Source organism: Notechis scutatus, chromosome 1 (assembly GCF_049901735.1).
Source record: "Notechis scutatus isolate UNSWTSFEM ecotype Mainland chromosome 1, rNotScu1.2, whole genome shotgun sequence".
Classification (NCBI taxonomy): Eukaryota; Metazoa; Chordata; class Lepidosauria; order Squamata; family Elapidae; genus Notechis; species Notechis scutatus.
In genome coordinates, this window is record NC_142009.1 from 27,755,247 (window position 1) to 27,777,255 (window position 22,009).

Here is a 22,009-nt window from a genome sequence, read left to right on the forward strand (position 1 = left end):
CCAGCAGGATTAAGTAACCTGCATGTATGATGTCTAAAGAGTTTCTCAGTCATCCAGGTCACGGTTGTTCCAAAGACGCTTTTTTTGAGAGGCAACTGGATTTTCTTTGTTTTTGCTTGAAGATGTTATCTCTAATATATATTTGGGCACAGGAAGAACAAAAAAAAAATCTACTTTTCAAATATGTAAGAAAATCGGCCAAGGGGAACAGATTGGCATTGTGGCCAAAGGCACAAAGGAAAGCGAACCTGATGGAGCCCGAATGTCCCTGCTTCATTTTAGAATATCTCTATCTAGATTTTCCTATCCAGATATTCTGTCTGGATACTTTAAAGCAGTGGTTGCCAACCAGTGGGTCATGGACCACTGGTGGTCCGCGAGAAAATTTTGGGGGTCCGCAGAGAAATGTCACCCCAAAGCACCCCCCAAAGCAATTAATCCTGTGGCTGTGCAGGAACACAAGGCTTGCGTCGCTTGCATTGTGAACAACATGAGATCGTGAGGGGAGGGAGGAAAGGGCAGAGGGGGAGAACTTGCCTGGCCACTGGGCTGCTTCTTTCTGCTTCTTTCTTCTTCTGCTTTTGGCTGCACACAAGGAAAGCAGCGAAAGTCCTTCTTTCTCTCCCCCAAACTCTGCCAGAAATGAGTCTTTGGGACCCTGCAAGGCATCCTGCTCCAAGAGGCTGCGCCGGCGCGACAAATCTCACAAAGACTCATTTCTGGTGGAGTTTGGGGGAGAGAAAGAAAGATTTCTGCTGCTTCTGCTGTTTTCCTTGCATGAAGCCAAAAGTCTCTCTCTCTCTCTCTCTCTCTCTCTCCCCGAGAACAGAGCTGGAGATGGTATCCTGTGATCCCAAATAAAGAACGATAGATCGGTAAGAAAATGAGGTGGGGAATTTTCCTGCAGACTTTTTTTGAGATTTTCCCAGGGTTTCTGGTCCGTGGGATTTAAAATTATGAGTTTGGAGGTCCAAAAGGTTGGCGACCCCTGCTTTAAAAGATATCTTAAAGAAGGTTCAGTCTAAAATGACTGGACCACCCCAGAGTAAATTATGTTTGCCCTTTGTACTTGTGACCAAAACTGGTAGGGAGGCTATGTTTTGCATTGATCTAAATTTGAATCAATTTACACAATGCCAAGAATGGATGACTCACTCATTGTATAACTAGGAGAGATTGGTACATGTCAACCCTGAATCTAATGTAGGGCTATTGGCAGATCCCTTTGGAAATAACTTCAAGGAAAAAGAATGCCTTCATTGCCACACAGGAACTATTCTATTTTATGTGGATGCTATTTGGATTTCATGGGGCTTTGCAATCTTCTGGAGTTTGATGGATTATTTTCCCTCAGGCCAAGGAAAGTTTTGTAAAGCCTACCTCAACCACCCAACTGCAATTGAGCTAGAAGAAACATCTGTCTCACCTCAGAATTCTAGATGACCAGTGTCAAGTCTTTGGCAACTGCTTACAACCAAAAAAGCAAGATTCTCACAGTGTCTCCTTTAACCAGATTAACTGAAAGTGAAAAGAGAATTAGGCTACAGAAATCTTGGTAAATTGGTATGCTTTGTTTGGCATTCATATTATCTTGAAATTTATTCTGCTGGAGCATTTTCTTGCTTTCTTTCTATCTTTCTATCTATCTATCTATCTATCTATCTATCTATCTATCTATCTATCTATCTATCTATCTATCTATCTATCTATCTATCTATCTATCTATCTCTATCTATCTATCTATCTATCTATCTATCTATCTATCTCTCTATCTCTATCTATCTATCTATCTATCTATCTATCTATCTATCTATCTATCTATCTATCTATCTATCTATCATCATCATCACTATGTAGGTGGCTATGAGTTTTCATGATCTTGCAAACATCCATCCTGTTACTGACCTCTGAGAAGCCAATTGTATCTGGTTTGATCATTAATTTGGAAACGTGCTATCTTGTTCTCAGTGAACCAAAGTTTCTTGGCTGTCTAGGAAATGTGTGAGAAATTGGATTCCGTATTCTCACACAATCTGTTAGAAATCAAAGTCCCAGTATTAACAGATTATCTGGGACCCTGCTATTCAGGATTCAGAACTGATTATGGGAAGGAAACAGCCTTGGTTGCTCTTTGGGACACGAATGGAGGAACGCAATTACCTGATTCCAATCAGACATCTCAGCAGCTTTCAGTGCCATTAACCCTGTGTCTTGTTGATTCAGCTTCTAGGGCTGGGATTTGCACTGTTTTGCAATATTTCATCTCCTACAAGAGTTGCTTTAGCTTGGAGTTATAGAGGAACAGTACGTGAGGCCTTGGGGACTCCAGTGAGAGGTACTTCAGGGTTCAGTGTTTTCCCCATGCTATTTAACATCTGTATAAAGCTGGAGGTCAGTTACCATTTTGGAATGAGATGCAGTCAGTTATGTATTACCAATCTGGGGCAAGCCAAAGATACTGGAAAGAAAAGCTTGGATTGGTAACTCAATAGGGCAAAAAAGCACAAATTTACTGCAAGACTGAACTGCTATATATTGGTCCTGATAGTTATTCTGGACAGCATCATGCTTCCCTTGAAGAAGCCCCTCTTCCTGGGTTTAAATAACAGGGAGAGTGTGTGATCAGCATGGTCTTTGCTCATCTTTGGCTGGAAGAAAAATTACGATGTTACCTGTACTGAAATACTCTGGCATTGGTAAATCATGCTTTAATCATGCTTTGACTGGGTTACTGTAATGTCCACTACAGGGAACAGCCTTTGGAAAAATTACAACTGGTGACATGGATCCCACAATGGATCAGTTCCACCATTGCAAGCTAACCCCTGTCTTGACATCACTGCACATACCGATAGGCTTCTAGACTCAATTCAGATAATGATCTATATCAGCAATGCTCAACCTTGGCAGCTTTAAGAGGGGTGGCCTTCAACTTCCAGTATTCTCCAGGCAGCATTGCTTTAAGGTGCATGGATTCAACTTCCAGAATTCCTCAACCAACAGGCTTTAAGATGTCTAGACTTCACCAGAATTCTGGAATTTTTGGAAGCATGCTGGAATTCTGAGAGTTGAAGTCCACAACCTCAAAGTAGCCAAGGTTGAGAAACACTGCTCTGTATAATCTTCATTTTTTAATTGCTTTATTTTTAATCTTATAATTCCATCTTCAATTGCTCTATATAATCTTATATGGCAGAGGATATGGTTACATTGGACCATGCCTTGCCAAAATTGAATTTGTCTGTCAAAGGAAGCACCTCAGAAAGAGCTGTTAAGAATCTCCACCCCCTTAAATCATAATTCTTTTAGAAAACATTAGTTTCATACATTTCATCTTTGTAAGAAGCATGTTGTCAAACTAGCATTGACCTGTGTCCCATCTGAGTCGGTACCATCCCACAATCCATAGCAGTCTCACAAGGAATCAGTGCTTGGAGACAGAACATCTACTCTGTATGTAGAAAACCCCAACTTCAGTTTTTGGCATGTTCTGATGAAAAAGATCAGTAGCAGCTAAAGGGAAACACCTTTTACTGTTGGAGAGTTGGCTGCTCAGGTGGATGTACTGCAGGATGAGCAAAACTTTCCATAGTTCATTCAAAAACTGGAATTATGCAGTTGCTTGGTCCTCATCTTGCCAAGAAGTTATGGTCCAGGTTGTCAGGATGCTAGTTGTATTCACAATGAATATTATAAAATAGCAAACTTATCACATCCATTATTACCCTTTTTGTCTTACAGGCCCAGGCAGCAAGAAGAAAGCTTCAGGACCCTGTGGCCATCTAGGATCCTTGACTGCTCTCAAATATGCTGTGGTTGGTCTCTACTTGCTGGTGTTCCTGATCTTTGTGGGACTTTTTATCCTAGCAGGTAAGAATCAGATCTATATTGCAGTGGCTGTCAAAAAAGAGAGTTCCAAAACTTCTTGCAGAGCAGGAGTGACTTGTCTTTTCACTCACATCTAGCAAACAGATTGGCATTGGCTAATAAGAGGGCATTTAAGTTACACTTGGTTTAGTGTATAGGAAATTGGAGAAATGGTTGCAGATTCAAATAAATTGTGTAAAAAATTGTGTATTTATTACTTATTCATTTTTTATGCTGCCCCTCTCTCCTATAAAGTGAATCTGGGTGGTTTACAAGTTATAAAATATATAATTAAAATATTAAAATGTTACAACTACACTGTTTATAATTTTAAAGCTATACTGAAACCAGAAACAAGATATCATAGGAGGTGACTGAGGTCTTATTATCCTGTCAACCACCTCCAGAGGTGAACAACCCCTTGGAGCTCTAGTTTTAATACTCTTCCAGAAGCCAAAAGGGTGGGAGCAGTTATCACAGGTGGTGGTAGAGTGTTCTACAGAGATGGGACCATTGCAGAAAAGGGTCTTCTCCATGAATCTGCCTGCTGGAGTCCCTTAACAGACAGGATATGTAGCAGGCTCTTCCACTGGCAGGAGTGGGATGGGTTAGTGACATTAGGGCAGGGGTGGGATTCAACTGATGTAATAACTGGTTCAGTGAGCACGCGCCAAATGCATGCATGCACAGCGTTTGAAAATCATCTTCTCCTGCAAGCCCTGTGTGTAACACAGGGCATGCACAGCAATCAGCGGTGTCACGCAAAGCAGATGAGGTTGAAAAAGCAGGAAATAAAGAACAGCCTAGAGCCTGGGCGGGTGGGCCGAACAGAAGATCGTTGGAGGGAACTGGTTTCCTCTCAGCTGATCTTCAGAGCTACCAGTTTGGTAGAACTGGGCCGAACCGGTAGAATCCAACCTCTGCATTGGGGAGAGATGTTTCTTTGGATAACTTGGACCCATGCCATGTAGGACTTTAAATGTAGCAACAGATACTTTGAATTGGATCTGGAAGCAAACCTGTAAACAACGCAGCTCAAGCTGTAGCGGTGTTATATGTGCCACTCTAGAGGCTCCCAGGACTACACATTCTACAGCTTCTGAATAGTCTTCAAGAGTAGCCCCATGTAGGGCTCATTGCAGTAATCCAGCCAAGAGATGACTAGGGCATGAGTGACCATGCACAAGACCTCACGATCCAGGTAAGGGCACAACTGGTGCACTGAGGTTGTGCAAAGGCCCTCCAAGCCACAACTGCCAACTGTTCTTTGAGTGTCCAAGAGGACCCCCAAGTTGTGCACTGATCTATCTGGGGTACTACAACCCCATTAAAAGTTAACAATGATAATAAACATGTGGACCCTGAGGTCCCTTGCATCCACAATCACCCTGTCTTGCCTGGGTTCAGCTGAATTATTCCATTATAATGTCTCTGCACTTTTAGATCTTCTTTGGGGGATATGATGTTGGGCTGACATGATGAGCTTCATAAGTGAGAAAAACATATCCTTCAGTGTTTCACAGGAACAATTTCATTATGAAATAATACCCATGTTCTCATCCCAGGGATCATTGCCCAGTTCTCCAGATCTATTCTGTACTCATGTTTGATATTTTCTCTTTATGTTGCCATGCTTCAATTTAGAAGCCAAGAATATACCTAGTGTTTATATTTATTATATATGTGAAAGGAACCACTGTGCTTTGGCTTGATAAGGGGCCCACCAGCACATAAAACAATCTGTGGTTACGCAGAGCATGGTATTTTAAAATCTATATACAGATAAACATGTCCATTGGGAGGGGACATAGTTCTTTGCATAGAACACATTCAGGTGCCTCCAACATAACTGCTCTATAATTGGCTCTTTTGTTTTGTTTCTTCCCTTCCTCCTTAACATAATAATCATATTTGTTTTCATAATTGTATTTTGGAATCCATATTTACTCAAGTCCAATCAATAAATATATTTCCCTTCCCCATTTGAAAGAATTACAGCAGTAGAAATTAAGAGAAAGACCTCCTCTGGTTGCAATTCAGAGAGGTCACTGAGCAAAACTGGCAAATAGACTAGGAACATGTGACACACTATATAACACATTGTTTGCTCAGTCATGGCTAAAACCATAAAGCATAGTTAGTTTCCAAATCACAAGGTCAATATTCGCGCATTGCTCTGGGCTGAAAAGAAACAGTTCACCTTATGACCTGGGCTTAGCTTCTTATGAAAAGATGAATCTCAAAAAAGATTCCTTGAAAGAAAGCTACATTCTGACAAATAACAAAATCAAACCATCCTACAAACTTTTTAAATAATGGTCCTCAAGCTCTTTGACCCAATTATCCCTTTTTCTGATCTCAGATGATATCATTACACCTACAACTCCCCTTTTACAACTCTCATCCCGTAACTAATTCGGGGCAACTGGATGGAGCTGAACGTTTACTGGCTGGCTGCCCTTCCTGATGCCATGTGGAGTTTGCAGCAGATTTTTTTTTTCTTTGCGCCCGGGGAGAGAAATATCTGCCGCTACTTAGGATTGAACTCTCAACCTTCCAAACAGGAGGTGATTAGCTTCACTGCTAGGCCACCACGACACTCATCATTACACCTACAACCCTTCCCAAAATTCTATTTTTTTCTGGCAATGGCACTGGTATTAGCAGACTCAGTGGATCCTCAGAAACAATTACACATTATTCTGTTATCTTCAGTTTAAGAACCACTGGCTTAAAAGCTTTCCATTACAATAATTAGAAAAAACTAGAACCAAATAGACATTGAATCAAAAAGGTAAGAGCAGAAAATAAGGCATGTTGTTTCCAAATATTCCAGTTTGTTTCAATCACGGTCCACTTAATCAACATACAGTGAAACTTTTCTGCTCTCGCTTTTTCTCTTCTTGTCACTGCCAAAGAGGATTTGGAGTAGAGGTACAAATAGATAAAGGAGTAAAGAAATAGCTCAGTGGTTATATCAGACTGGCAGGGATGTCTTGGTTCCAATGTTCAGTCAATAAGCTGAGTGAGATTAGTGGGTGACCACAAACCAACCCCAAGAAATTTAGTGTTGCACCTCTGGATTTGTGGATTGGGAAGCTGCCACTATAACACATTTCCAGAATATTTGGGAAAATGTAAAGTCAAATCTCTCTATTTCTGCTAAGAATATGGACCCTGGTCCCAAAACTTCTGGGAATCTATATATTGTATGAAATGACCCATTGGAAGAACCAATTTGCAGTTTCATTTATTTCCCCTTTCATGAAATCTTATTCCAAAATGTTGTTAAGGATGCAGAAGCATCTGTTGTTGCCGCTGTTGCATTGGAGCATTACTAGTCAACATTTTGACAAGCACATCACGGTAGAGCCCAAACAGAATTCAGAGTACATATTGTGCACATTCAGTATAAGCTTCCTCCTTCATCTTAGAATAGTTTGCCTCAACCCTAGCATATCAAGAACAGTCATCAGCACAGTGTGAAAGGAAAGTGTTGCTGGCCAAGCTGTATGCCAAAGCAGACCCTTAGATCAAAAATTGGCATCTATAGGTATATGCTGAGGCCAATGTACTAGCAGGATTCATGGATGATTGCAGCATAGTAGCTGACATTTGACATTAAATCTGACAATGAAAAGTTTGATATTTTAATACATAATAATGGGTTGCTGACCTTCCCAACAGGTCCATCCTGTTCTTTCTTTCCTGCCAATATGGGCCACGGATCTTCTGCCATTCCAGAATCTGCTCAATTATGTGAATAAAATTAATAAACAGAATCAGAGAGACAACAGCCAACAGATCATGAGGTGATGGAGAAGCAACCATCTATGAATAAATTCCTCCATGCTAAATCATGGTTTGTTTACTGAATAAGTCATGCAAAGCCATATCTCATGGTTCACAAATGAAAATACTAGGTCCATAGAGTATGCTATGCCATCAAGTTTCTTGGACAAAACTGAATTGATGTGTACCCCAGAGTGCAATGGATTGGAGTCCTATTTCATACCAGCTGAAGACACCATTTTCTGGCCTAGATAAACCATCTATTTACAGCACTGTTCCTTTAATCTCTGCTTTTGCTTCAAGGTTCTTGACTTTCATTCAGGTCAGGTCCAGCCTCTCACCTGCTGTGTAGGTGTTACAACTCACAGTATTTTCAGTCAGGTTGGAGGATGCCAGGCAATAGCACTTAGACTTATATACCGCTTTATAGTGCTTTACAGCCCTCTCTAAGCAGTTTACAGAATCAGCATATTGCCCCCAGCAATCTGGATCCTCATTTTACCAAACCCAGAAGGATGGAAGGCTGAGTCAACCTTGAATCGGTGAGAACTGAATTGCTGAACTGCTGGCAATCAGTAGTCAACAGAATTAGCCTGCAATAATGCACTCTAACCATTGCACCACCATGGCTCTTGATTCAGAGCAGATTGATTCAGGCTGTTTTGACTCCAAAACTCTTAACCAGTGGTGGGCTGCTGGTGGTTCGGACTGGCTCGCCCGTACCAGTAGTTCTGACTACCCTCCCCAGTGCTATCCTGTCCTATAAAACTGGCTCGCTCACCCCGCCCCTGCAGCCCAGCTGAGTTCCACGCCTCACCCACTCTACTCACTGTGGCTGCCGTGCACAGGAAATTCCTGTTTTTGCAGCCACACGAAGGGGATGTGTGCACACACATTTTTTGGTTCTGCACTAGGAGAACTGGTTGTTACAGTATGTGTAGCCCACCTCTGCTCTTAACCCATGTAACAGAAATGAAGGTGATAAATATACCTGGATATCATTTCCTCTATGGGTTGGCAATGAAATGCTCAGACAGGACTGGGACAAAAATTGGAGTTGGTTGGTCATTTCTCCTGCTTCTTTTCTTTCCCACCTTTGCAGGCCAGCGAAGCATTATTGGATGACTATGTTGTGGTCAGGTTTCTTGGGCTTATTGGATGACTTTTCATTTGAAGGATTGGTCTCAGGCGTTTGCTTTCTCTTATGGAAACCTACCACTTGCCTTCCTACATTCTGCCACTTTATATACAATCCACTTATTTCTCCTTTTATTTATTATCCTCTACTGTGAAACTTCATTTGAAATGTCAATGCATTGATTAGCCTTTTCATGAAAACTCTTGGTGTTTTTGAGGAACAATGCCGAGCTGAAAGACAAGATGGCACCATCTTCTACAGACAGACTGGCAACCAAACTTTGTTTTGGTCCTGGCAATTTTTTTCTATAAAATCTGAAGGTGGCAGGACAGATTAAGGGGGAAAAAAACCATTCTTTTCTCCATTTGCTATCTCAGGCAGTTTCCTCACTCTGCCTAACCTACTCTAATTCAATACATGAGCATTCTTAAATATTAATCTAGTTACTCTTACTGTGGGAACAGAGAAAGTGACCTTATTTAGATGGACCTATATTTAAAGAGGGAGAAAGGTTTGCTATCTTCTACTTCTATATTTGAAAATGAGAGACCCACCATATGGAAGTCATGTAGGGACTAGCAATCCTATATTGTAAGCATTGCCCTAAAGAGCCCATTGAGATGGCCACAGTTGTTTATTTTCTTGTTTTTTTTTTAAATTGTACTATAGATGTGTTAATGCTGGGCCGTTATGTAAACTGCCAGTCGTAAGATTGTAGTAAGGAAAGAAATAAAACAACAAACCATGTAGTACATTTGCCTAAACATTTTTTCCATGCAAAGCATATGAAGCAGCTGGTTAATTTGGCAATCTGTTCTCTGTGCATTCAAGATCCGGGAAGCAGCTGTTCAGGGTTGTTGATCAGAGTGGCACTGGATGGGGGTTTAGTGTTAATTCACCAAACTACCCTAATCTGCCACTCAGATTTAATGGCTTCGTTTTCCCTAATGGAGTAATGAGAGGATGAAGGTAAAATGTTCTCCACCTTGTTGTTTCTGCCAAAGGTGGATTTTTTTTTCAACATCTGATTGCAATCAGAATCAAGACAGGAACTTTCCCCCTCCTATGAGAGATTATTGTGATGCCAAATTGTTATTTTTGTGTTTGCTTTCCCCTTCTCTCCCATCCCATTATGATTTCTCCCTTGAGGAAGGTAAATGAAATTAAATATGAAAACATCCGCCTACCCACACCTCCCTAAAAATACTTCTTCTAGGGCGGAGGATGAAATTGCAATGTGCCTGGAATAGAAGGCCCCGTTTTCCTAAGAGGAGAAACATGATCATGAATCACCAACTAAGTCATCACAGTGGATTTATTTAGACTTGCTATTGAAATATGTAGAATTGAAAGAAGAGGTCTTTTATAGCAATGGCTAGACTATTCTGGCATTCTTCTCAATCATCATAGACATACCAGCTGGAACTGATGGGCGTTACATACAATCTCAGACAACTGAAGTTGCAAAAAACCTGGCCTAGATGGTTTGGTCCATTTATCTCAGCATTGTATATCTAGTTTCAAGATTGCAGAGACCTTTCCCACTGCACCAACCTTACAGGCTGGAGGGAGGAGATCCAAACTGAAAAAAAAAGTTGACGGTGTGGCCAATTGCAGAAACTAGCTACAACAACTCTGTATTCAAAAATAGCATTTCAGTGAAGAATTGCATTAGAAAACAGAGGAATGTTCTTTGATAGTTAGCTTATGTGTTTCTCAAAGTCATTTGGTATTGGCCTCTCTGGCCAACAAAATGTAAGACTTGGTGGTATTATGGCCATTCTGAAAGGGAAAACCAGACCAAAATTAGGAAACATCATATGCATTTCAAGACTGTTCCAAAGTGATTCATAGGGTCAGTTGAGACTGATTAGAATCATGTGGTTTGACCCTCAGAATAGATACATGTTATCAAAATTATCCCAGCTGGACAAAGACCTCATCTGAGAGAGCTCAAGTTTCAAGAAGCCTTTATCAAAAGCAGAAAGGAGCTACTTGTCCCAGTAAGCCAAGGGTCTTCAAACTTGGCAAGTTTAAGACTTGTGAACTTCAATTCCCAGAATTCCCGAGCTAACATGACTGGAGGAGGAATTCTGGGAGTTGAAGTCCACAAATCTTAAAGCTGTCAAGTTTGAAGACTCCTGCAGTAAACAGCTTACAAACTACTATACACGATCCCGACACATTGTATAAAGAAAAGATGGGATGTTTGTAAAATAAAATAAAAAAAGTTTATACTATACATAATCCCAAACAAAGGAAATCAAGAAGGCTGTTGACATTATGCACTGAAATGAAACTAATCTCTGCATTAAGAAACAGATTCCTTGATCAAAAGTGAGTTACAAATATAAAATATTTGAATTATCCTTGGCCAAACTCCAGCTACACTGGGACTGTCTCTCCCAGAGTTCTTATCCAGTTTGGCCACCAACAGGTTGGGGAATGGGAGGACCAAGGCAGAGCATCTTACTAGGAGTAGGGAAAAGATGACCATCAGTTCTCCCTCATTTGACCTAATTGGTTAAATTCATTTCTTTCTGATCTCCAGAGGAGAAACAGAGAATAGGAAGCAGCTGTTGTTACTATACAAAATAACTTGAGGGGGAAAAATCCTCAGCTTCCTTCTATAGTCCTGACAAGTTTAATTCTTTCGTTTATGAGTACTCCCTAACCCTTCCCCATTTTAAAAGACCAAATTTCACAAGATAGCAGCAGTATCGTCTCTCTGTGATTTTAATTAGCCTCTTTCCAGCTCAATGAGGCATTTTGGGAAGGTACTTCCAAGAAGCTAACTCTGGACATAAAGAGGGAGCACTCTTGAGCAAAAACCCTTCCTGGAACTGAACATATGGCTTATCTTTTAATAGATTATGTTTATGAAATTCTGACCGCAGAGTGTTCATTGAGGGCTCTGGTTGTGGATTTCCTTCTTCTTTGTCTCTTTTGGACAAGGGAGTAAAGAAGGAAACAATTGTACCATTTTCCCCTTCACTTGAAGGGGAAAATTTCATTACTCTGATTACTTTTACTGTAATTGGTCGATCAGTCAAGACCTATGTATCTTTCCCCCCCCTCAAATTGTATTTACAAATTACAAGAAAATTTTAACAAAACATCTCCATATACTAAAAAAAACCCCAACAGAAGTAACAAAACAACCTTTAAGCTTTAAACATCTGTTCATTGTTCTGTTTTTCCATTGATGAACTTGTAAAGAAAAGGTGTCCTCTCTATTTATTATTCCATTAAGGAACATTGAAAAAACCAATCAAGCTTTTCATCATTCCACTGATAAAGTTGCAAACTACCCCAAATGACTGCAGAGGGCAGTGACTGGGATTGGGGACGGAGTAAGCAATTGGAATCGAGTCCAGCAGATCAGTCTTTTGGTAGCAGCAAAAGACATTTTTTCCTAAATCTCTTCCCTAAGACCAGCGGTCTCATAATCTTTCCAGCTCTGTGGACCGGGGGTGGGTGGGGGGGTGGGTGGGGTGGAGGGAGAGGAAAGGGGATGGTTTTGCATGTGTGTAAGTACAGCTTTGCACACTTGTGCGCTTGCCTGCGGCTTCCATGGCCTGGTTCCCAATGGGTCATGGCCCGGTACTGGGCTGCAAACTGGGGGTTGGGGAACCCTGCCTAAGACCCTTCAACCAGAGCTATTAATATTATTCCTGAATCTTCCAAGCATGCACTTTGCTATTGACTCCATATCAGGGGTCGCCAACCTTGGCAACTTTTAAGTTTTGTGGACTTCAACTCCCAGAGCTGAAGTCTCAGCAAAATTGGCTGAGGATTTCTGGGAGTCAAAGTCCATAAGTCTTAAAGTTTCCAAGGTTGGAGACCCCTGCTCCATATCACTCCACTGGGCCATACTAGGCTCATATAGATGACCTATCCATAAATTCCTGAGAGTGATGCTTTTAATTCTGTCTGCTATTTGTTTTTTCCTCTCTTTTCTCTAATTTTTGGAAGCTGCATGGACAAGAAGTCCTTGCAATTTTCTTGGCAAGTTTTGCCATTGCCTCCTTCTTAGGGCTGAGAGAAAGTGACTGGCCCAAAGTGACCCAGCTGGCTTCTGTTGGAGTCATTCAATATATGTTGGATTATCCACAAAGAAATAGGCAGGGGTGGGCTGCTATCGGTTCTCCCCAGTTTAGGCAAACCGGTAGCTAATTTTATCATTTTTAATAACTGGTTCGGTGAAACAGTGAATCCCACCCCTGGCTGGCCCCACCCACTCTACCCTACCCCTCCCAGGAGTCCCCACGTAGCCTGTTTTGGATGCCAGGTAAGTATAGGGCCTTGGAGGCTCAGAGAGGGTGAAAAATGGGCCTTCCAAATGCTCTGGAAGGCCAGAAATGGGCCGTTTCTGGCCTCCTCAGGGCCTCCGGAGCCCGGGAGGCTGTTTTCACCCTCCTTGAGGCTCAAGGAAAGCCTCCAGACCTGGGGAGGGCAAAAACGCTCCCCCCACTATGGTGCAGGAGACTAACTAGGCCAGGGCCCCCAAACTTGGCAACTTTAAGACTTGTGGACTTCAACTCCCAGAATTCTCCAGCCAGCATAGCTGGCTGGAGAATTCTGGGAGTTGAAGTCCACAAGTCTTAAAGTTGCCAAGTTTGGAGACCTCTGAACTAGGCCATGCCCACCATGGCCATGTCCACCCAGCAACCGGGCAGAGAACCGATTGCTAAAATTTTTGAAGCTCACCCCTGGAAATAGGATGCAATTCTATTTTATTTTTTTATTTTATTTTTATTTGTCAATTGCTTACAAGATAATAGGTATAAGTAAAAACATAGTTATGAATACATGGATACATATAAGAAAAATAAAAATAAAATAATTTTTTTTACATTATATATTTATATTATATATTTTTTATTTTATATAAACACAGCAGTGTTTAAATAATCCTTGATTAAATGCAATATGAAACACAACACTGAGAATAAATGAATTTCTTTCTTAGTACCCATTCCTTCTGTCCCTACTTCTCCCCTGCCGAAAAAGAAGCATGTCTGCAGAATTGGGAGACAGACCATATTTTTGATAGAACCTTTTCATATTTGTCCTAAACAAAATAGATAGAATTACAAAGCCTTGCATCACACCCCCTAACAATGTGGCACACCGTTCATCAGATCAGAATTCATTTCCTAATGTTTTATTATTTAGTTGACCATCCTTCAACACTGTTTGTAATGCTGCAAGAAATAGGGCCTGTCCTTTGCTTTAGAAGCAATAACTTGTACAAACAAAAAGAAAAGCTACAAACAGAGGCACTTCAAAAATAGTTGACACCAAGAAGAGAAGGGGCACCCATTGTCAATCATAACAAAAAATATTTGAAGAATAATATTGCTTTCCAGGAGATTATTTTCGCAGCAGCTGGGGTGAGCTTGCCCATAGTTTGAAACAGCTCTTAGAAAAGCAGCTGTAAAAATGACTGAAGCCTTAAGCGGTACTAGCATATGAACACTTGAGTAACCTTTGAGACACAAAAGTGCAGAGTCTTGTCAGCACTGAAATTTGTTTGAAATTCAAAATTCTACAGAAGAGGCTCATCAACAGACCATGAGTCACCACACTTGTACATGGATATTCTAATTTATTACAGCTGTAATCCAAAACTTGTGGGTTGAATACTGTCCAGCTATTCTCAAGAACTATTCTGTATTTGTGACCATAGAAGAGTTTCACACACCACTTATATAAAATCAACATTTCATATTTATTTTCATTAACTATGCCAACATACGCATGTTCAAAAATAGCTTTGCAAATACATTAGATTGCATTTCATTTAATTTTTATTAGGGCTAATGCTGTACGTTCATGTTATAACTATCGTCAGTGACAGAGAATAAAGTTTAAACGTAATGCTTAAAATTTAAGGGAAGGAAGGAAGTTTTTTAAAAAACTGTATTAGGCAACTGTTAGGAAATTATTAAATAACATATGACCCCAAATACGGTTATATATAAACAGTGTAAATAGTTATTATTAAACATCCAGCTATGTCATAATCCATTGTTTGGTCTGTCTCCTTTTAGTTAAATGTACTTCTTTCTGCTGATTATTGATTGTTATATAAATTCAGAGGACAGCTATTTGTGCAACATGTTTGGCTTAGATCCTGATCCCACAAGTTAGTTAAGCCAAGGGGCCTCTAATAAATATCAAGCCAACTGGATCCCAACAGTAGATCAAGCTATTAAAAACAATTCACTGTCGTTATTTTTAAAAAATAAGTTCTTTGCCACTTCATAAATTTTCATCTGTATATTTGGGTAACTTTTTAAATTTGGTTTATTTTAAAGGAAGCAGTTTCTAAGCAAAATCTCACAAACTTGAACTCTCACAAACTTGATTGCAGGAAAACAGCTAGTCTGAAATTTCTTTATTTTCTTTATTTTCTATTTATCTTGAGTACATCTTTTCTAATGGGGCAATTTTTCTTCATTACTAATGATAAGGGGGTAGGGCATGTAGAATAATTTCATCCATATCTTAATTAAAATAAGACACAATTATCAAAATTAGCATCTAACTGCTAAGCCCAAAAATGTTAATCAAACTTGACATTGCATAGAAAGTGAACAATATTAGTAATATATATATATATATATGGGTGTGAGTCTGCTTTCTATGTGGAAGTGTGGTGGTGGCATCTTGTGTGGCCCTCGTGGGTGTGGGTCTGGTGTCATTCTTCATGTTAGGTACTCGTCTGTTCATGAGGGCGGGTTTCCAAATGGCTGGTAGGCGGGAGGTGTCATCTCGTTTATTCATTCTGTGTGGGCGTTTTTCTATCTCTATGGCTTCTCTGATTATTCTGTTGTTGAAGTGTTCGGTTTTGGCGATAGTTCTGGTATTTTTAAAGTCAATCTCATGTCCTGTGGCTTTGAGGTGTTGGACCAGGGAAGAGGTCGGTTCTTCTTTTTTTGATTGAGTTCTTATGTTCTTCAATGTGTGCACTTATTCTTCTGTTAGTTTGTCCAATGTATGCAGTGGGGCAGGCGGTGCAAGGGATTTCGTATACTCCTTGGTTTTCTAACTTGATTTTGTCTTTAGGATGGCGGATATTTTTCTGTTTGTGCAGAATACTGTTTTAATGTTGTGTTTTTGGAGGATCTTGCTGATTTTGTCTGTAGTGCCTTTTATATATGGGAGGAGGGCTTTGCCGTTCTCTTGTTCTCTGTCTTGGATTTTGGTTGGGGTTTCTTTTTGGATTAGGTGGGTAATCTTTCTTTGGAATCCATTGGCTGTTAGTACGTTAGTGAGAGTGTATAGTTCGGTTTTTAGGTGTTGTTCGTCGGCTAAGCATTTTGTTCTGGAGATGAGTGTCTCGGCTACGGAATTGATCTCTGCTGGGTGGTGGTGTGAGAGTGCGTGTAGATAGCAGTTTGTATGTGTTTTCTTCTGGTAGATGGTGTGTCCTAGGGAGCCATTGGGATTTTTGTATACCAAGACATCTAGGAAGGGAAGTTGATTGTTAGCTTCTGTTTCCATGGTGAATTGTATTTTGGGGTGTAGGCTGTTGAGGTGTGTGAGGAAATCGAGTTAGAAAACCAAGGAGTATACGAAATCCCTTGCACCGCCTGCCCCACCACATATTTATTTCTCTAACTCTAAAACTAAATCTAAATCTATCTATCTATCTATCCATACACACACACACACACACACACACACCCAGGTATATATACACACAATGCCAAGTGACAGCAGCATCAGGAAGGAGTATGAGAAACTGGAGTAGTACCAGGGCCTGAAGGAGGATGTTCTATGTTCTAAAGTAAGTTCCCAGGGGTAAGTTAGAAGGACAGAGGATTTTCATCAGTAATTTTTTAAAAAAATCCCGAGATTCTGGAGTAGAAAGCAATTAAAAAAAGAAAAAACTGGTTCATCTCTATGGCCAGCTGCTCAGAGTTTTGAACAAATGGCTTGTTACAGAAAATAAAAGTTAATGCAGTTTCCCTCCCCCAAATCTGGTAACTTGGAGAAGTATGAACTTCTCTAGCCAATGCTGGCAGGGGAATTGTGGGAGTTGAAGTCCACATGGCTTCAAATTGCCAAATTTGAAAAACATGGGTATAAACCATACATTCATCCATAATCACGTTAAATTACTAATAGATTTTACATCTCTTTATCTTATTCCTTGATCAGTGTTGTTTATCTGCTAATCATTTAATTTATTCTCACATCTATTTCTGCAATCTGCCATTCTTATCACATTATTTTCAATGCATCTTCATATAAAATATTCCATATTTTATCATACTCAAATCAAGAAATGTAGCATTAAACTTCATACCTATATATCTTTTAGTGGTCTGATGAACAGCAAAATTTCTTGTTTTATTGGGATCCTTTATTCTTAGTTGTAAGCCACTTAGAGTTTGGTTTAAAATGGGTGGCTATAGAAATCTTTTAAATAAATAAATGATCGGGTCTGCACTACACACTCTACCACACATAAACCTGCTTTTGGGGGGAATTTGAGTGCTTTTGAGTCAATGTTGTTCACAAATTCTGCAGGTTCTGCAGGTTTTTTTTGAGAGTACTTTTTTGAGAGTACCACTGCCTACTTCCTGCTGGCTTTGTGCCTAAGGCAGGACTAGAACTTATGATCTCCCCGATTCAAGCCTGATGTTTTAATCACTACATCAGAGGTAGTATTCAGCAGGTTCTGACCAGTTCTGGTAGCGGAAATTTTGAGTAGTTTGGACTGGCCCAACCCATCTATTCTCTGCCTCCCGAGTCCCAGATGATTGGCTGGGTCTTCTTTTGTTGCCCTACACAGGGGAACGGAGCTGGAAGCAGGTTAGTGGGGTGTGGAGGGAATGAAATTTTGCAGCAACATTCTTAACAGACTTTATTCCCTCCAGTTTTTGCATTTTCTCTTTCTATCTTTCTCTTTATGTAAGAACAATAAATACATTCTTCTAATTGTTAGGCCCAGCTGTAGTCTTTGCATACGTCTTAAGCAAATCACATAGCTATTCAAAAAACAAAGCATACTCATATCATAACATTTCTCCATGCTTCCTTTTCAACTTTCTTTCAGCATTCATGTTTTCTTTTTAATCATTTGTTCTTGTACAATAATGTTTATCACATTGTTTCAGCTCTTTCTTTAACATACATTATCACTACTCTTCCTGGCAAAGAAACTTCTTAAAATTATTCTTCCAGCATTCCTTCACCTTTTGTCTAAACTAATTTCAATGTTTTTGTTTGCAATTCCATCCACTCTAGTGGGTGACCTTGTTTAGCCCTTTTTAACCATTCCAAGAACAATTATTCATTTCCATTAAAATGATCCTGCGTTTCTCTGCCTCTTTCAATTTCAGCTGTTGATCATATTCTAAGCAACCAATGTTCCTTTAAAACAGTGGTTCCCAAACTTTTTCAGTCCACTGCCCCCTTGGTGCTACAAACTCATCCTCAATGGCCCTACCCAGGGACGGGATTCAAATTTATGTGGGCGTAGCCTAATTTGAGGGTGTAGTTTGCTGGTCATGTGACTGGGTGGGCGTGTCTTGCTGGTCACATGACTGGTGGCATGGCTTGCTGGTCATGTGACTGGGTGAGCGTGGTTTGGTGACTGGCAAACCAAATACAAGTGGTTCTCACTTAATGGCCGGTTGCTTAGCAAGTGTTCTAATTTATGACTGGCCTCCCCAGAACTACTTGACCTTGTTTTTGGAGTTTTGACAGCCATGCACACACATATTCACATACTCCCTTCCAACCCTGCTGGAGCAGGTCATTAGACTAGAATCGGCAAAGCATCTCTGATTAGATTCTAGTAGTGAATAAAATCTAATCAGAGATGCTTTGCCGATTCTTGTTGATTTGTTTTATTTGTATTTCTTTATTTTATGTTGCTGAATTGCATTGACATGTGTGTCCCTTCTTGTGCACAGCCCAGAAGCTTTTGTGATTCTTTGCAGCAAAAATTACCAACCTCTGGCTTTGCTCTACTTTTCAAACGTGCCGGCACTGCCGCATTCTAGGTGCTGGCCCCACAGGTCCACCCCATTGAGCCTGCTGCACTTGAGGAACCTGCCCAAGCAAGTCCGAGCAGAGCGGTGCACCAAATCAATGGGGTGAGCCTGGGAGTGGGAAAGAGAGAGAGAGAGAAAAGAGAGAAAGAGAGAAGGAAGAAAAGAAAGAGAAAAGGGAAAGAAAGAAAAAGGGACAAAGAAAGGGGGGCATGGAGGGATGGAGGGGGAGGGGGAGAGAGGGAGGAAGGGAGAGAGAGAGAGAGAGAGTGAGAGAGAGAGAGAGAGACCTGATGCATCAGATTGAAATGAGGCCTAGTTTAGAGGCCCTTTTCCACACTGAAACATCTTTGCCAGCACATTGAAACATCTTTGCCAGCACATTGAAACATTTTTGGCTTCTATTAATTAAAGGTTTTGTGGACGAAACATGGTCAAGACTATCAGGAAGTTCTCACATTTTGTTGAGGCTTTAAACAGGATCCATTGGACCAGATCTGCACCCTAAAAAATTACTTTTCCCCAATGTGCCAATTCTGAAGAAGGCAAAACCAAAATGTATTGGTAAATTACAAGAACACACACACACACACTCCCTTCTAACCCTGCTGGAGCAGGTGATTGGATTAGAATAGATATCTCATTATCTTTCTCCTCCCTCCCTCCCTCCTTCTTTATCTCTTTTTCTTTCTGTCCCTTCCTTCCATCCCCCTTCTTTCTTTGTCCCTTTTTCTTTCTTTCCTTTTTCTCTTTCTCTTCTTCCTTCTCTCTCTCTTTCCTCTCTCTTTCCCTCTCTCAGGCTCACCCCATTGACTTCGTGCACCGCTCCGTTGGGACTTGCTTGGGCAGGTCCCTCCGGTGCAAGGAGCTCAATGGGGTGGAACGCTGCAGTGGCGGGATGTTTGAAAAGGAGAGCAAAGCCACTCTGGCTTTGCTCTCCTATTGCCAACGCTGCGTTCACGGCGGCGGCGGGATGTTTGAAAAGGAGTAGCTTTGCTCTTCTTTCCCAACGCTGTGTTCGGGGCAACGCCCGCGGTGGTGGGATGTTTGAAAAGAAGAGCAAAGCCACTCTGGCTTTGCTCTCCTTTCCCAACGCTGCATTCGGGGGCAGAGCTCCTTGCACCAGAGCGTGCAAGTCAATGGGATGATCCTGCGGGGCCTTGCCTCGAACGCGGCAGCGGCGGGATTTTTTCTCACCTTGAATTGTGCCCTGCCGCTCACCTCCAGCGCGCCCCTACCGCCTCTTAGTGCCCCTCTGCCGGCCCCCTTGCCTCTCAGCGCCCCCTAAGGCACCCCACCGCCCCCAGGGGTGGTACCACCCACTTTAGAACCACTGCTTTAAAATATTGCAACAAACACTTACATGCAAGATTTTTCTCTTCTGCACTCTGTTTCAGTCATCATTCCACCAGTCTTTTTAATACTTTTATACCCTTAAGAGTAATGCCAGGCATTTCTGTGATTCTCTATAACAGGGGTGTCAAACGTAGGGCATCAAGGCATCATCATGTGATGAGACTTTTTTTCCTTTTCGCTAAACCCGGTGTGTGGGCATGGCCAGTGTGTGACACACCTTCATTGATTTTCTCAATCTTTCATCATAAACCATAAAATAAATCAGCCTTTTTTTTTTACTATTTTTTCCCCACTCATATGCATGAATACAACAATATTTTAATCATGTATTTGAAATGCTCTTACCTAAGTAAATACTTAATAAACCATCACCATTCTCATTCATTACTGTATCAGTGAAAGTCTATTCCTTCTATTCTCTTTTCCACCCACCGTTCATACCATCTATGAGTTCCCCTCCAACTTAGCAATAATTTAGAATGTTACAATTGTAGTACGTCCATTATTAATATGCAAGTATAATATGCAACTATCATCAATTTATTGAATGCTAGTTTCATACACACCTGCAACAGTTCCTTGCTTTCTGACATATATTTAATCTTTTTGTTTGTAATTAAAGCTACACCTTTGCTCTTTTTCTGTATTCACAGCATTCTTTTTGAAATCATGTGTTGTGTTGACTGCAAAACCACTTGTGCGACCTTCTAAAGATTATTATTTAATGATTGTTAAGCTTTAACAAGGCAACGCAGGCATATGGTACATCCAGAACCCTTTCAAAATAACCTGGTAGCCAAGTATAATTTCCAGTTGGAAAAATAAAAGTAAAAAAAGGGGAAATTGGTTCCTCCATCTAATTTGGGGAGTAGGGACAAGGGAAGAATTCAGAAACAAACATATTAATCCAAGAAAACATTCCAAACCACAGTGTCGAGGGGAAAACTTCATAATTTCACTCAGCCATTTCAAGATAATTGCCTCCAACTCACTTCTCCCTGGCCAGGAGTTGGCTGTCAGCGTTGGACACTTTTCTCCTAAGCTGTCAATAGTCTATGCTGGTTTAGCCAATCTTGAACACTTTTTTACATCAACAGTTGATGTCTACATTGACAGGCACTGCTAGTCTTAGCTGCTGCCATACATCATAACTAATAACAGCAGGCAGAATAGAACCTGCAAGAGAAAGATTAACAACCCACAATTCATATATAGGCTTTCAATCCATTTTTTTCAGCCCTTCAAAATTATTTGAAATTATGTTCCAAAGGTGCTTTTTCAAAAGGCAACTGGACTTTGTTTTTCCTTGAAGATGTTTCATTTCTCATCCAGGAAGCTTCTTCAGTTCTGACTGAATAGTGGATTCTGGAAGGATTTCTATTCCTTGTAGGCATCTGGTTGTTAGCTTGGAACTTAGTTCCAAAAAGGTTTCACGCTCATTTGCCCTATTCAGGTGTCCCTGAGGGCACAGATAAACCTCCAAGTGGGCTCAATGACTCTCAGAAAGAACACTAACAACCTGATGACTGCAAGGAATATACAGTAAATCCTTCCATCCTTTGCCATTCAGTCAGAACTGGAGAAGCTTCTTGGATGAGAAGCAAAACATCTTCAAGCAAAAACAAAGCCTAGCTGCCTTTTGAAAAAGCACCTTTGAGACAACCATAATCTGGATGACTGAGAATCTCCATTGATATTTGAAATTATATCACTAAAACTCAGTAGCAAAGCACTGAAAAGAGCAGCACAATTTCCAAATTATGTTTATTACTGTCTTAAAAACAATATGTAAACTTTATACACCTTGACAAATCTTTTAAAAGAAAATAAAATTGCATTTCTG

General features: G+C 40.6%; 1 protein-coding gene across 1 annotated transcript in view; it reads left to right on the top strand.

Moving 5' to 3' along the window:
• Window positions 1-22,009, top strand: part of SCARA5 (scavenger receptor class A member 5) — a 133,059-nt gene that overhangs the window by 19,429 nt on the left and 91,621 nt on the right. The window contains exon 3 of the mRNA XM_026671535.2: window positions 3,742-3,870. Within this exon, the coding sequence (XP_026527320.1) occupies window positions 3,742-3,870 (129 nt within the window). The remainder of the gene's footprint in view (window positions 1-3,741; window positions 3,871-22,009) is intronic.